The sequence below is a fragment of the Seriola aureovittata genome, chromosome 14 (assembly GCF_021018895.1).
Source record: "Seriola aureovittata isolate HTS-2021-v1 ecotype China chromosome 14, ASM2101889v1, whole genome shotgun sequence".
Lineage (NCBI taxonomy): Eukaryota > Metazoa > Chordata > Actinopteri > Carangiformes > Carangidae > Seriola > Seriola aureovittata.
Window position 1 is genome coordinate 1,754,561 of NC_079377.1, and position 17,632 is coordinate 1,772,192.

Here is a 17,632-nt window from a genome sequence, read left to right on the forward strand (position 1 = left end):
AGACTCTCCGGTCCCAATAAATGAAGTTCAGAGTTAAACAGGACTTTACATTAGAGTGATTGTACTAAAGTAAACTGATACAGGTTTTTACCTCAGTTTCACAATCAGTGAAACTATTCTTCTCTCTCGTCCTTCTATGTGTCTGATCACCTGTGGCACAGACTGTTTTTTTATACAAACTGATTGATTAAGGGATTGTCTTCATCCATTTATGGGTATTTGTGGGAGTGGAAATGAGGCTTGCGTACATGTTCCTCAATGAGTGAGATTTATAAAGCAGAACCATGTGAACACATGGCTTTATAATTCTGATGAGAAGAATAGGTATGAATATTTCATGAATTTACACCAAGCATCAACCTCTGGGACTGGAAAATGAAGCCAACACTGAAGAACCAAAAACTTCTAATGACCACTAGAGTCTGGCTCCAACAATGAGTCAATCCCCATAGACTCCCATGTTTATATAACTCACCTGTTTACATTTTATTAAGGCTTAAAATTATGGAGAATTGAGGGCGTGGCCTCTTTGTCTGATAGGTGGGTGAGCGTATTCTTGCTATAAACCCACATGAACCAGATCTTGGCTCCACACATGCTCCTCCTCTTTGTCTATTTTTGGATTAACTGGCAGTTAGGGGCAGAGTCAGACACTGCCAAGATGGCGACGGTGGAGCAGCTCACTCTGAGCTTCAAAACCATTCTTCATAAAACTGTGGGTGACATCACAGAGGCTACGACCATCTTTATTTACAGTCTATAGTCTGGACAGAGTTTTATGCATCTGGCTCCAGGTCTGTGGTTCATGAGTTTGAGGCAGTTTGATTAAAAAATGTGATGACACATGTTAATTATTGATTATTCTACCTTATTTTATTCAGATTACTTTCTGATAGGATTCATTATTTGGCTGGTCTATAAAACATCTGAAAACACTGAGAAACTACTATTATAGTTCAACTGTTTTTTTTTCAGTGATTCATTATGATCCTCACACCTGAGAAGCTCAAACCACTGATTTCTCATTTTTCTTTAAAATTTACTAAAACATTTAAATAATTATCAGAATTGTTGCTGATTATCTGTTGAATGACTTCATGATAAATCAACTGATCATCTCAGCTTAAAGGTGCTTGTTGAGTTGTTTAGTTCACTCAAAGCCTGAAAGCAGCGTGATCTGACTGCAGCTGATGAGCTGAGTGGAAATTTCATTATGAACTCTCTCTCTGTTATACACACACACACACACACACACACACACACACATACCTTTGAACTCAGTGTGACATTATTCTAACTCTAAAATAACATCATCCTCATTCTGATTGAGACCCTGAAACCACAATGTCCTCACTCCCAGACCAACAGCACCACATGATCCCAGACCAGATCCAGTCTTCCCTCACAGTTCAAAGTGTCAGTCTCCTCATGATGTTACACACTGGATCAGCTCTGCTGTGGATTCATTATTCATCTCTTAAATTAAACATAGACAGGGACTTCCATGGAACCAGCAGGACTCTTATGATAACCTCATTAATTGTGTGTTTCAGTGAGGAATACAGCTCCCTGTTATATGTTAACAGCATATGATATTGTGCTCACAGTTATGATTTAAAAGCCTATAAACTAAAAATCTGAGTGGGACCCCAATACACTGAGCTAATTATGTTGCTGGTTGTTCTCTCTGTTGTTCAGAGGAATTTAATGACGCTAGAAGTTTAGCTGAAGGAAGAGTTAACGCTGCATGGGCCACCAGGTCTCAGGTACAGCAGGGTGTCGTCTGCGTAACAGCGAAATGAGACATTGTTTTTCTGAAAATAGACTCCAGAGGAAGCATAACAGGGAAAATATAATATGGAACCTTGTGGTACTCCACAGGAGATGGTAAAGAGGGAGAGGACACACTATCTATTCTAACAGAGGCTGATCTGTAAGATGTAAACCAGTGAAGGGGCCAGTCCCTGATGCCAACAACATGCTTGAGCTGGTCCAAGAGGATGGAGCTATCAACTGTCAAAGGCAGCATAGATCTAAAAGAATTAAAATAGTGTGAGTTCCTGAGACTAAAGACGAAACAAGTGGTTTGAATTGATCTCTGGTCCTCAGCATCAGTTGTTAAGGTCCTCCACTACTGAAATCCCTTATCCTCCATCTGGATGAAGCTTCACCATAACAAGGGGATAAAGGCCTTTTCCAGCTCTGCTGTAACCTGTGACCTGGCTGCCACACCTTACCTGGAACAGGAAGCTACACTTGGCCTTCAAAGTACATGAGACAGGGACAGATTGCAATATGAGGTTTAACCTTGCAAGGGTTTGTATAATATTGAACCATCTCATTTACATATCTTTAATTATATCTATAAAACACCCTGTCAGGCTGTATTTTACAACCATCAATACTCTACAGCGTCTGCAGGTTGAGTCACATGACATATACAGTGAGATAACTGTATGTGTAACGTGTCTCTAGCATGTTGCATTAAACACATAATGTGAGCTTTAACTTGTTGTTATATCTAATAGCACAATCTTGTGATATAGAATTACATTTTGCCAGTAATTTTATCTTTATTTGTTTGTTGCAAAGTGTAGCTACATATTTGTGTCATTTTATATTTTTATTTTGTTATATTCATATTTGGTGCTTGGTTACAAAGGTAACAATACAACTATATAAAGTCCATTACAGGAGGACCAAGTCAGACCAGGCTTGTATCCCCCAGGTGAGTGTGTGACTGTTAAATGAAGATCTGTAAATATTAATATATTAATGTATCTAATCTGAGAGAGAAAGTGATTATATTGACTTACAGAGTGATTATCTATGTGTATTTTATATCAGTTGTGTCTTTATATAATTTATAATAAAGATTTTTGATCCGGATTAGAGTTTGACCGTCAGCCATATGATTTATTTATTTACAGTTCACTCATTAGTGTTTCTTATTTTTGAGACCTGGTTTTTATCCCCCAGATCGTGAAGTTCTTGTAAGAAATAAAGAAGTCAGTGAATCGACGTTGGAGCTGACTGTGTCTCTTCATTGGAGTCGACCGATCAACTGTTACTTCAACATGGTCTTCTACACAACGCAGAGACTGGAACTGTCATGTTGAAGAGATTTAACGGGGTGTTGTAAACTGTATATTCAGGAGCAGAATGAACCCTGTTACATTTACTGCAGCTCTGACATGCGGACTGCAGGTCTATTTGGTGTTAATGTGACTACCTGTGGAGGTAGTTCAGAAGACTGGATCCCCACTGTCTTCAGTGCAGAACCACCTGGACTTCAAACAGTCCTTGATGACAAAGCTGTGGTACAGAGGATCACTGATCACAGGCTGCTCCACATGTTCCTCAGTGAAGATGTACAGACACATCTACAGCAGAGTTTGGATCAGCTGTTTCACAGTATAGATGACTGTCTGTGTCTCAGAGGAGCATAATGATGCTCTCTCACTGTTCATTTGATATACCACACATCACTCAGAATCATGACTGTCACAGCAGCTTCAGCCCCGACACTCCGTCTCATCAGACAGAGAAACACCACATGATGTTTGACTTCATAACTGTGATGACTGATTCCTCAGCTGCTTTCATTGGACACATTATTCTTTACATTACTGAGCTGCAAAATCATTACATTTGTACAAACTTGAATCAAGTATTTATCTATACCACATTTAAACAAAGTTTGTCTGCAAACATTTGCTTCTTTTGCTCATCTGATGTGAAAGTAACAACCTAATAATGTAAAACCTAAAGATAGTAGAGTTTAGACAACTAGAAGACCAGTTTGTAGTAATCAACTGATTGATATACTGATTCTACAAGTCTATCAAATCCAGAGGCAGAGAGCACACATGATCACATACCCGGGAGGAATCCATATACTGTAGTCCCTGATGAAAAAACACACAAACACACACACACACACACACACACATATTATTCCCGTAATTTCAGATTTTTTTACCTCAATGTGGCCCTTATGCAAACAGACAGTCCTCACTCAGCTCAATTTCACTGTCTTCACTCAGTGTACAGCAGCAACACAACCACTGACCTTGATGGAATGGTTGAATGTACCACGGACTACATTAACTTCTGTATGGACACTGTAATACCAGCAAGAACTGTACACTGCTTTCCAAACAACAAACCCTGGATCACCAGTAACATCAAGACCCTCCTCAAGCAGAAAAAGGAGGCCTTCAGGGATGGAGACAGGGAGAAGCTCAGGTGTGAGCAACATGAGCTGAAGAGGAGATTAAAGCAGGTGAAGGAGGACTACAAAAAGAAAGAGAGGAAGCTGCAGCACAACAACACCAGAGAGGTGTGGAAGGGGATGAGGACCATCACTGGCTATAAAGAGAAGAACAGCCAGGCAACATCAGGTGATGTGGACAAGGCCAATGAGTTCAACCTCTTCTACAACAGGTGTGACACAGCCTCACCTGTTCTCTCTCCCACTGCTTCAGCTGCAGCTTCTCCTGCAGCATCTCCTCCACAACCTGAAACTGCAGCTGCAACTCCCTCCACACTGGGGTCAAGTCTCCTGTTCTTTACTGCGGAGGAGGTGAGGGTGGAGCTCAAGAGGCTACGTCCTGGAAAGGCACCAGGCCGGACGGTGTGTGTCTGAGGCTGTTGAAGGACGTTGCAGCCCAGCTAGCAGAGCCTCTCCAGAGGATCTTTAACTTAAGTCTTCAAACAGGGAAGGGTGGAAAACATCATGTCTGGTTCCGGTACCTAAAGTAGTACAGACCGATGGCCCTCACATCACACATCATGAAGACCCTGGAGCAGCTGCTTCTCCACCTTCTGATGCCACAGATTGGACATGCACTAGACCCCCTACAGTTCAGCTACAAAGAAGATATTGGAGTGGATGATGCCGTCCTTTACATGCTCCACCGGCCCATTCTTACTTGGATGAGCCAGGTAGTTACATGAGGATTATTTTTCTTTGATTTCTCAAGTGCATTTAACACCATCCAACCCCCATCCTTAAAGACAAGCTGGAAGGGATGGGGGTGGATCCCTGCTTCACGTCCTGGATTGTGAATTACCTGACAAGACGACCACAGTACGTCTGGCTGGGTAACTGTGTCTCAGGGACAGTGACGAGCAGCACTGGGGCTCCACAGGGGACTGTTCTGGCTCCGTTCCTGTTCACCCTGTGCACCACTTTAAATACAACTCTGAGTCCTGCCACATATACTAAATACTCGGATGACACAGCTATTGTGGCGTGTATCAGGAACGGGCAGGAAGAGGAGTACAGGGATCTGACGATGGCCTTCAGTGAATGGAGCGACAAGAACTGCCTCCTTCTGAACATCTCCAAGGAGATGGTCATGGACTGTCTGCAGTCTAGGCCCATCCTTCGGCCAGTCAACATTTAAGGGAAGTACATTGAGGTGGTGCACACTTATAAATACCTGAAGGGGCAGAGCCGGCTCTTTTTCCTCAGGAAGCACAGGTCCTTTGACATCTGCAGTGAAATGCTTTTACTGTTTTATCAGTCAGTGGTGGCCAGTGTACTCTTTTATACTGCAGTCTGCTGGGAACAGCAGCATGTCCAACATGAACATGACTGGACAAGCTGGAAAAAAAGGCTGGGTCTGTGCTTGGCAGGAGTCTGGACTCACTCAGGACTGTTGGGGAGAGACACATGCAATGTAAGATGGAGGCCATCTTGGACAATACCAACCCTCCTCTCCACAACATTCTGGCAGGACAGAGAAGCAGCTACAGCTGCAGCAAACGTCTCATCTCACTGCGCTGCAGAACAGAGAGGTTCAGGAGATCCTTTGTTCCCACTGCCATCAGGCTGTATAACACCTCAGCCAAAGGAAGTGGACTAATCTAATTATTATTGTTTATATTTTATTAACCGTTATTACTGTTATAAACAATGAGCTAAAAGACATATGAATTTCCCCTAGGGCATAAATAAAGTATCTATCCATCGTTTTTGGGCATTTCTGCCTTTATTCAGATAGTGAAGTGAGAGACAGACAGGAAAATCAGGGAGAGAGAGAGGGGATGACATGCAGCAAAGGGCCACGAGTAGGATTCTATCTATCTATCTATCTATCTATCTATCTATCTATCTATCTATCTATCTATCTATCTATCTATCTATCTATCTATCTATCTTCCATCAGGATTTTCACAATAAAACAAGCGGAAACAGAATGTACATCATGACTCAGATTGTGAATTGCGTTATGATTCCTTGGTCAAATCACCCACCCCTAACTGAATATGGGGGACAGGGCAGAACTGTTGGAAGAACGATAAGGAAGAGAAGGAACAGAAGTAATGAAATATTAAAAATCCAAGTATCAAACACTGAACTACTATCTGAACATACATTTCTTCCACTCATCGTGGTGATTTTAATTCGGAAACAATGTTACAGAGATGATGCTGAAGCAAAACAGCAAATAAATAAGTCAACAAACATTAGAGCTGTGAACAGGCTTCTGACTGCTGTGAACTGGTGATACAGGAGAGAAGTGGGGGAGAAAAGAAAGGACTGATGCGAAGGGCAAAGGGTCACAGCTACAGGGGGACACACTGAAATAAGTGCCACCAAAATGGAGGAAGAAAGGGACAAGATGAGAGCTGAGAGAATGAAGGGGGGAGAGAGATGAGGACAGAGAGGGGGGGTGGAGGGATAGAAAGAAGAGAGAGGTTGTTTGTGTCTGACTGGAGGAGTGATGCTCTCTGTTCACACAGGCTGACCCAGATGCAGCTGAATTAGACACAGTGCTGTGTGAAGAGGTGTGTGTTTATGTGTGTGTGTGTGCCTGTGCGCGCTAGTGTGTGTGTGTGTGTGCCTGTGCGCTTGCGTGTGTGTCAGTGTAGGTATGAGAGCTGCAGAGCTTCAGGTAAACAATCTGTTACCGAGGGTCACAGAAATCTAAATGTTCTGCAGCATATTGACACTTTAACAGGGCTGAGTGTGGAACCTCTCTATCTTTTAGTGTTGAACCTCATTATCTTTCATAATGACCAAAAGGTGTCATAGTAAACCAGTATCCAGTACCAGAAAATAGAACTGATGTTGTGGTTTGGTTTTGTGTTCGTTTTGTTGTACCTCTGTGTCTGTGTTAATTTTTCCCTGCAGTGTGTGTGTGTGTGACAGGAGGCGTAGCTGGTCAATCTCTAGACAACACACACCTGGGTTAATTCTTCACGCATTACCTTCACTATAAAAGCCTGGTCATGAGTCCTCTCCTGTGTCAGATAATTCCATCTCATTCAGTAGTGCTCTACATTCTCATGTTTTATCCATAGTGTGTTTATTGCTGCGTTGCTTCAGTGCCAGTATCATTGTAGCTTACTTGTTTTCCCTTGTGCTTTTGTAGTGTGTGTCTCACTGCCACGCCCGCTACATGCTCCAGTGTTCTCCAGCATTTGACTGCCTGCTCAGGCACCATCTTCCTCCTCAGTGCCAGCCTGCCTCTTGCCGCCACTGCCTGTGATTTTTGTCTTCTATTTGCTTTAAACCTCTTACATTAAAACTGTTAAAAGACACCGCAGTGTCCAAGTCTGCCTCAGTTGGTCCAGAAAAAACAAAACCACACACAACATCTGGCCACTATGGCGCCAGCAGAAACGGAGCGACTCAAGCAGGCACTGTCTTCACAGGGAGCTCTTGAGAAGCACTGGTTGGAGAGAGCAGCTCATTCTTTCATTGTTTGGACAGATCATAAAAATCTGTCATACCTCTGCAGACGAGGCTCGGTGGGCTCTGTTCCTGGGCCATTTAAATTTTACCCTAAACTACCACCTACCGCCCTGGGTCCAGCAACATGAAGCCGGACACCCTTTCCCATCAGTTCGCCCCTAGAGTGGAGGAGCCATCCAAGGAGACCATCATCCCCTCTTCCTGTGTGGATGGAGCTGCCAGGTGGGAGGTCAAGCAGGTGGTCCAGGAGGTTCAAAAGGACCATTCCACTCCTGACAGGTGTCCACCAGATTGTCTGTTCGTTCCACCTCTAGCGAGGTCCGTGCTCCAGTTGGGCCACTCCACCCAAGTTGCCTGCCATCCCAGGTTTCACAGAACCCTGGCTCTCGTGCAGCAACAATTTTGGTGGCATTCGATGTCTTGACAGAGAATTTGTCTCAGCCTGCTCCGTCTGTGCCCACAGCAAGTCATCTCACCTGCTCCAGCTGTCCTCCTTCGTCCCTTTCCCATTCCCCACCACCCCTGGTCTCACATCGCTGTGGATTTCATCACTGGTTTGTCACCTTCAGAAGGTAATACCACCATATTCACCATCATTGACAGATTCTCTAAATCAGTTCATTTTGCACCCACAGCCTGGAGATCGCCACCAGACTCCTGCGCCTGAGTATAAGGTGAGACAAGAAGTTTGGCTATCGTCACGTGACCTTCCACTTCAAGTGGAATCCTGGAAGCTGGCCCAAAGGTACATTGGTCCTTATGTCGTTAAGAAAATCATCAATCCCAGTGTTGTCCGCCTAAAACTTCCACCAAGTCTCAATGTTCACCCTGCTTTCCCTGTGTCTTTGTTGCAGGCTGTGCCCGAACCCCCTCCACCCCACCATTTTCTTTTTTTTTCTTGCAGTGTGTGTGTTTGTGCGGCAGGAGGCATGGCTGGTCACTCTCTCTCTCTCGGTCTCTGGCAGACGAGGCACACATGGGTTCAATCTTCTGCAATCACCTTCACCATAAAAGCCTGGTCATGACTCTACTCCACTTGTTCAGTAGTGCTCTAGCATTCTCTTGTTGTCCATAGTGTGTTTTTTGCTGCCTTGCTTCAGTGCCAGTGTCATTGTAGCTTACCTGTTTTCCCCTTGTGCTTTTGTAGTGTGTGCCTCACTGCCACGCCAGCTACATGCTCCAGTGGTCTCCAGCGTTTGTTCTCCTGTGCTCACCGTGAGACTGCCTGCTCAGCCACCATCATCCACCATAGTGCCAGCCTGCCTCTTGCCACCACTATTTGTTTTTTGTCTTCTATTTGCTTTAAACCTCTTACATTAACACTGTTAAAAAACGCTGCAGTGTCCGAGTCTGCCACAGTTGGAATAGAACCCTGATGACATTCATACATTTATTTACTTACTTAGTCACTGTGTGACTGCTTGTGTTTGGACAATGTTTAAGGCTGTGTTTTTTTCATGCATACTGACATATTAAAATGTTGGTATGGGTAATGCGTTAGCATTGATGGTGCTTGTTCACACATCCATTAGACTAAGCACCATGAGTATCCTTCTGGAGTGATGAAGTGCTAGTACTATATCAGTCCAACATCCTTCCAGCTCTTTGTTTCAAATGCTCCTCTGTGTTCACCAGCTTGTTTCCTGACTGTCTCTCTGCTGTTGGGTGGTGGTAGGTGGTATATAGAGGGTCATCAGAGCTGAAAACAGCTGCTGCTGTGATTGGACGCACTAAGAACTACGAGCTGCAGCTAAACAGCTCTGTGGGGAAACTCCACTGACCAATGGTGGAACTATGATCACTGAGTCAGTCAGTTACTCAGTTAGTCAGCCACTCAGTCAGTCACTAACTCAGTTAACAATGGATCAAACTACCATGTGTAATGTGAAGATGTGACACTGTATGATGGTAAAACTAAAGCAATTTTAATGAGTATGTGAATGACACTGAGGCTGACACTGCAGCTCTGCTGAGAAAGAGGGAACTTCTACTTCACCACAAACTCTCATCTACATTTATAAAGAGATGAACACAGAGTTTCACCCTACATCAGTACCTGTCCTTGTGTTGAAACGTTAGAAGAACACACCCATGGGATCTGCTACAAACTGTACATACAGTATACAGACATACAGACAGGCTGACCACAGTAAATATTTCGTTTTAGAGTTTTTAAATTCATTTGGATCAGTTTCTGTCGTTCAGTGAAGAACTTCAACACTACATTCCTCTGCTCTCCTCAATTTCCCTCCAAAGCTCTGTCGACAGTCTAACCAGCTAATTAATGAACCTGTCAATCATACATTAAAGGCCCCACCCAGAGAGGAGCAGCAGTCTGTTTGACAGAAATGTCACCATTAGCCTGTTGGCAGCAGAAACAGGAGATGAAGACATGAAGCTATAGAAGAGAAACACAGCTCTAAGACTACAACAGCAGCTAACAACAACTAACAAGAGCATGGTAAATACTACAACAACCATGATCCCGACAGTCAGATGTGTGGTCAGAGTGGCAGCAAATTGAAAACACTTTGTCAGATGAGAACTAGACATGTTGTTTTGACCAAATTCCTTAAAAGTTTCACTGGTTTAAGATGCTAATACTTTTAGCCTAATCCTGCCTTTAGTAGCACAGAATTTCAAGCTCTGTGATTGAATGTTTCTTGACACAATGTGCCTTTTCGTTTGAGGGAATGTCTCATGCATATACCTACCGTAGGTCATTGAGGTAGTCAAGAAGCTGCAAGACAGCAAGGCGCCAGGTGTAGATGAGATTCCCCTGAGATGCTGAAGGCCTTGGACATTGTTGGGCTGTCATGGTTGACCGCCTCTTCAGTGTCACATGGAGGTTGGGGACATTACCTGTGGAGTGGCAGACCAGGGTGGTGGTTCCAATTTTTTAAAAAGAGGGACCGAAGGGTGTGCTCCAATTATTGGGGTATCCCATTGCCCAGCCTCCCTGGAAAAGTTTACTCCAGGGTGCTGGAAAGGAGGCTCTGACTTTGTTGAACCTCAGATCCAGGAGGAGCAACACAGATGCTGTAAGGATCAGTAGACCAGCTCTTTACTGAGGGGCTCATGGGAGTTTGGCCAGCCAGTGTCTTCACAGGACTTGGGGTATTGGGCCCATTGATACAAGCCATTCGGTTCTTGTATAACCAAAGTAAGAGCTGTGTCCGCATTCTCCTCACAAAGTCAAAAACGTTTTTGGTGAGTGTTGGACTCTGCCAAGTGTCTGCAATACTGTTTGTGATTTTCATGGACAGGATTACAAGGTGCAGCCAAGGTGAGGAGTGTGTCCGGTCTAGGAACCACAGAATTGCATCATTGCTCTTTGCAGATGATGTGGTTCTGTTGGCTTCATCAGAACATGATCTCCAGCGCTCACTGGGATGGTTTGCAGCCAAGCATGAAGCAGCCGGGATAAGAGTCAGCACCTCCAAGTCTAACACCATGGTTCTCAGCTGGTGGACTGCTCCCTCCAGGTTGGGGGTGAGTTGTTGTCCCAAGTGAAGCAGTTTGGGGTTTGTCGGGGTCTTGTTCACGAGTGAGGGTAAGATGGAGCGGGAGATTTACAGATGGATCTGTGCGGCATCAGAAGTAATACAGATGTTGTACCGGACCATTGTGGTGAAGAGGGAGCTGAGCTGGAAGGCAAAGCTCGCAATTTACCGGTTGATCTTCGTTCCACTCCTCACCTATGGTCATGAGCTCTGGGTAGTGACCGAAAGAATAAGATCGCAGATATAAGGGGCTGAAATGAGTTCACTGCTCAGGGTGTTTGGGCTCAACCTTAGAGATAGGGTGAGGAGGTCTGACATCCAGAGGGAGCTTGGAGTAGAGCTGCTCCTTCGAGTCCAAAGGAGCCGGCTGAGGAGAGGTGGTGAGGAGACCTCCCTCCATCCTTACTCCTCACTCTCCACCTGCTCTGATTCATTGCCTCTTATCCACTCTCATCCCCATCACGCCCCCCCCCCCTCAACATGGACAACCTTCCCCTTCCCTTCTTCCATCACTGCCACTGCTGTCCTCACTTGTTCCCACTTTTCCTTTTCAGATCCCCTCCTCCTCCTCCTTCCCTCCACTCTTGTCTCTTTTTGTCTCATTCAGCTCTGAGTCCTGAGGCTTCATCAGCATAAAGTGCTCCGTCTGTGCCCCCCCCCCTCTGTAGCGTGCATAGAGAAGGGGACCCAAGCTTTAAGTTATGTAATGAGATCATCTGGAGACTAATGCTGTATAGGACATATAGTGAGCAGCCATTAATGGCTCCTCTATAGCACGACCATTTGTCTGGCTGGTACAAGTCCTTTATCTTTGTCACAGATGGATGATGGAGCGACTCAGTGGCATTAAACCTGCAGATAATAGCAGCAGCAACATGTGTTTGCTCATATGTGTAATCTGCCCTCCTATAGTGCTTTTGTCCGGGGTCCGGCTTTTACCTTCACATGTGGACGGGCGGATGAGGTTAAAAGGGAGGTGGAGGAAATAAGGACAGATGGAGGATGAGGCGAAGTGAGGCAAGATGTGGGACATCCACGTGTCGGTCCACAGGGTTGACACGGAGAGCACACACACACACACACACACGTTTTAAGGTGTGTGTGTGTGTGTGTGTGTGTGTGTGTGTGTGTGTGTGTGTGTCCAAGACCTTCGGAATTGAGACTGCAGGACTGAGGAGGTCTTCCATGTGGGAGTCAATTAGAATCCAAATGAGAACAGGTTTCTCCATCAGACATGGAGGGTCTGGTCCACTGGTTCATCGGCTCTTCACTTCTCAAACTCAAGTCAAACTGCTGCCAGTGTGAGGTCATGTGATCAATCAGTGATCAAAGCCGTTAATAATTGTGATCACTGTTTCAGTCAGTTGTCAGTTGTCTGGACTGCTTCAGCTTTAAAAATGACCTCAGACTCTGGACAACTGTGCTGTCAGCGTTTAACTGTTCTGATCATTTATAAACTGAACTCAAACACAGAACAGTGAATGTTTCAGGAGAAAAGACAACATTTCTAAGGATCTGCTGCTTTTATCTGTTCCAATAAAAACTGAAGAAGAAAAGTGAAAATCAGAACGTGAAGCTGCCTCCTCAGGCCACTCACTGTTACCTGAAACATTACCCTGACAAAACTAATCATGACTTTACAAACAAACTCCATCAACTGAGGAATACAGCTAAAAGCTCTGGAAAAGGAGTAAGTACACATTGAGAGAAGAAAGGGGATTGATTAAAGGGAGGGAGACAGAAATATAGAAACTTCAGTATATACAAAGCAGAGTTATCCACAATTACTGGTTCATCGTACATTCAATTATATACAAATATAAAATCAATACATTTATCTACATCAATTATTTTCATTATTGAGAAGATTATTTAGAAGTTGTTCAATTTCCAGTGACACAAACAGAGAAAAGATCCTGATGATAAATGGCGTCACCACTTCATCAATTATTCACATCTCCTCCTTCAAAAATCTACTTTTACTTCTGCAGCAGCCTCACAGTCCTGCAGCCATAGTCCTGCAGCCTCACAGTCCTGCAGCCAGTCCTGCAGCCAGAGTCCTGCAGCCTCACAGTCCTGCAGCCATAGTCCTGCAGCCTCACAGTCCTGCAGCCAGTCCTGCAGCCAGAGTCCTGCAGCCTCACAGTCCTGCAGACACAGTCCTGCAGCCTCATAGTCCTGCAGCCAGTCCTGCAGCCAGAGTCCTGCAGCCTCACAGTCCTGCAGCCACAGTCCTGCAGCCAGTCCTGCAGCCAGAGTCCTGCAGCCTCACAGTCCTGCAGCCTCACAGTCCTGCAGACACAGTCCTGCAGCCTCACAGTCCTGCAGCCTCACAGTCCTGCAGCCAGAGTCCTGCAGCCTCACAGTCCTGCAGACACAGTCCTGCAGCCTCACAGTCCTACAGACAGAGTCCTGCAGCCTCACAGTCCTGCAGCCTCACAGTCCTGCAGCCTCACAGTCCTGCAGCCTCACAGTCCTACAGCCGGAGTCCTGCAGCCTCACAGTCCTGCAGCCTCACAGTCCTGCAGGCGGAGTCCTGCAGGCGGAGTCCTGCAGCCTCACAGTCCTGCAGCCAGAGTCCTGCAGCCTCACAGTCCTGCAGGCGGAGTCCTGCAGCCTCACAGTCCTGCAGCCTTAAAGTCCTTCAGCCTCACAGTCCTGCAGCCTCACAGTCCTGCAGCCTTAAAGTCCTTCAGCCTCACAGTCCTGCAGCCTCACAGTCCTGCATCCTTACAGTCCTGCAGCCTCACAGTCCTGCAGCCTTACAGTCCTACAGCCTCACAGTCCTACAGCCTCACAGTCCTGCAGCCTTACAGTCCTGCAGCCTCACAGTCCTGCAGCCTCACAGTCCTGCAGCCTCACAGTCCTACAGCCGGAGTCCTGCAGCCTCACAGTCCTGCAGCCTCACAGTCCTGCAGGCGGAGTCCTGCAGGCGGAGTCCTGCAGCCTCACAGTCCTGCAGCCAGAGTCCTGCAGCCTCACAGTCCTGCAGGCGGAGTCCTGCAGCCTCACAGTCCTGCAGCCTTAAAGTCCTTCAGCCTCACAGTCCTGCAGCCTCACAGTCCTGCAGCCTTAAAGTCCTTCAGCCTCACAGTCCTGCAGCCTCACAGTCCTGCATCCTTACAGTCCTGCAGCCTCACAGTCCTGCAGCCTTACAGTCCTACAGCCTCACAGTCCTACAGCCTCACAGTCCTGCAGCCTTACAGTCCTGCATCCTTACAGTCCTGCAGCCTCACAGTCCTGCAGCCTTACAGTCCTACAGCCTCACAGTCCTACAGCCTCACAGTCCTGCAGCCTCACAGTCCTGCAGCCTCACAGTCCTGCAGCTTCCTTTAGGACTGTAAGGCTGTTGTAAGGGAACAACCAACAACACAGATGTTTTCTGATGGCTCCTCATACACAAGATACAGATCAGAAGAAAATCCACCATCGCTTTATGTCAACTGCATCATCCAGAGAAATTCGAAAGCTCCATCTCTCAAACACCTCACAAGAACAGACCCAGAAAAGATCCTCAGTCATGCAGCTGTAGATCTGAGCTCTCTATCAGTCAATCAGCTCTTTTCTTTCTGAAACCACTGATGTGCATCAAGAGGACGGTTATTTAACCTGAGTGTCCAAACTGAAACAGACAATCATCCACAGGAAAATGTCTCCTCATTGACCCACACTCCGCATGAGTACACACATCGATGACACATTCACTGGATCAATGATGACAATCATCAGGTAATCTACTCATCTTACTCAGTGCTTAGAACCAAGAAGAACTAGTTTATTACAGAAGGGTCCATATAATTATTATAAATAATGACATCAGTTTTAAATAAATACAGTTTAAAGCAGCAATTAAAACCTACCGTTTGTTTTCTATTCAAATACATAAAATCATGTTGTGAATGTCTCCTCGTGGCCCTTCATTCAGGAAAAACACATTATCTGACACATTTTCGCTGTTCTTTATGTTCTCCTGCATGTTTCACCTCAGGAACACAGAACCCTGTTTGAGAACACAGGTGTTCTCTTCAGGAGTCTGTCATCTGATCTGTTAGTCCCTGACAACAGAAACCTCAGCTCACTGTCAGAAAAACCAGAGTCGCAGGTCCAGTTCTGAGACAACGAAACATCTGGAGGTCACCAACAACGGGGACTGAGGAACCTGAACAGGTTCTGGGTGCAAAAACAGTTGTACAGAAGACACCAGGACAGTCTGAGCTCAGAGCTGCTGTTCAACATATGTTCATTATACTTCCATTCACAGAGAGCTGCCCTCATCAGAACAGACATACACACACACACACACACACACACACTAACATCCACTGATCAGCTGATCAGCTGTTCTCTCACTGGAAGTTTAAATGAAGATTCTGTCAGTGATTCAACAGAGTGAGAGCTCCACTGATGATGAGTTCCAGATGTGGAGTTACAGGGAGGCGTGCTGCTGCTGCTGCTGCTGCTGTTGTTGTTGTTGTTGTTGTTGTTGTTGTTGCTGTTGTTCACAGTGACTGTAGATGTGTACTGACAGTGAAGCTGTAGCTCAGTCAGACATATAATCCTCACAGAGTGTGTAGTGCCTGATCAGTGAGAGTTTACGGATGTGTACTATATAACTATGTTTCTGTTACTGCTTTAAATTCACTGTTTATGATATGATTCCTCCACCTTCTCCTCCTGTACATCCACCACAACAGTGAAGGTTAATAATTAATGTAACAGATAAAATAAATAAAAATTAAAAAGCATAAATAAACCAGAGACAGTGAGGTTTTCTAACAGCCTGTTGTTTGTGGTCTTCCTCACAATAAACCTGTTCTTCTCAGAATAAACCTGTTCTTCATGACCGTGGTCTTCCTCCCAATATACCTGCTCTTCATGACCGTGGTCTTCCTCACAATAAACCTCTTCTTCCCCCCCCTTTGAATAATTTTCTTCTTCTTCCTCTCTGAATAAACCTGTGTATCCTGCTGTCAGACAGTGGGGTAAAGAGAACTGCTCCTCACCTGCTCTCTGCACCACGGACTGGAGCCCTACGACCAGCCCCAGCACTACCCCCGCAAAGCACATCTGGAAGGCGAACAACTCCTTTCGCTTTCTCCGCCTGGCTTTGCTCCTCCGCCGGTTCAGCATCACTCCTCCTCCGATGGCATCCGGTATCCCGTCAACCACCACACGGGTCATGGCGCTCCTCTGGCGGCGAGCGTTGTGACGGAACTCCCCGGTGGTGGAGCTGCGGTGGGAGAAACTGGAGTGGCAGCAGTGACGGAGATGCTGCTGTGACGGGGCTGAAGTTAGTGGACGGGAGGATCCGACGGGCTCTTCGATGGGTCTGTCAAGTTAACCAGAGTGTTAACCGTGTGACTTCCGCCCTCAGATTTCAAAATAAAATTTAGACGGTTAACATTTAAGTACAGCAGCTACAGGTTAACATAAAGATTTTATGATGGAGCTTCGTTTCAGATGTTTTTAAGTCCATGACACTGACTAGCCTATACACAGTAAATTGAATATGAAGTATAATTTTATTAATAGCTGGTATAGGCTATTTGAAAGAACAGGATATGTTAGAGTATATGTGACTATAAAACCCACCTGTGACAAACATATAGGCCTATAAAACAGTAATAGAGCTGGTAAACAAAAGCCAAAATAAAACTAAGCTGATCAATTATTCATTTGTGTTTTCAGCGCCTATAATTCACACGTGGTTTTACATGGATTTTGACTCAGTCCCATACTGGTCCTCTCTGACTGACATGATGTAAAAAGGCAGAAAAAAAAAAAGACTTATGCTTTTAATTTAAAATCCCCGTTTCCGGGTGTTAGTAAATCTCCGGCTTAACTTGAGGCTGTTTGAATAGGTCGGAGTCAGAGAAGTGTCTCCACCGTGTTTTCCTCCTCCTCAGTTGGAGCCAGAGGGCGGGCGGTCTGGATCAATGACGCGGGACAGGAGTGCGGTTTCTCGGTGTGGACATTTAGGTGGAGCGCGGTGCCTCTACGAAGCTCCGGATCTGCAGGGAGGAACATAAAGGAGGGAGGGGCGTATGTGTGTGTGTGCGTGTGTGCGTGTGTGCGTGTGTGTGTGTGTGTGTTTGTGATGACCAGCTGTTGTTGCTGTGTAGGAATGACACTGGTGATCAAGACAATGTTATTTATGTAAATAAAATGACATTTTATTTTATTAAATCATATTTGAATCCATATTTAAAATCCTTTTTTCTAATATTCATTTTACTATGTTTCCACAGAACAGACTGTTTACATTGACACTGACTGTTACAATGGTGACTTTATATATTTTATAGTGTGTCACAATATCTAATAACAACAAACAATCATAATAATGCATGTACGCTTTACAGGCCTCCATACAGGTCAAATCTAACATGTAATTCTCAGTCATATATGCAGGAGAGTGGTG

At 45.3% G+C, this 17,632-nt stretch overlaps 1 protein-coding gene across 2 annotated transcripts in view; it reads right to left on the reverse strand.

Annotated features, from left to right (window-relative positions):
- Window positions 1-17,338, reverse strand: part of LOC130181830 (sodium/potassium/calcium exchanger 3-like) — a 76,498-nt gene extending 59,160 nt beyond the window's left edge. The window contains exons 1-2 of one of the 2 annotated variants that reach the window (XM_056396282.1): window positions 16,804-17,338; window positions 16,215-16,540 (exon numbers count right to left, since the gene is read on the reverse strand). In XM_056396282.1, coding sequence (XP_056252257.1) covers window positions 16,215-16,392 — 178 coding nt within the window. In that variant the 5' untranslated portion in view covers window positions 16,393-16,540; window positions 16,804-17,338. Of the gene's footprint in view, window positions 1-16,214; window positions 16,546-16,803 lie in introns of those variants that run through there. The other variant, XM_056396283.1, reaches the window with a different exon arrangement.
- Between the last annotated feature and the right edge of the window lie 294 nt (window positions 17,339-17,632).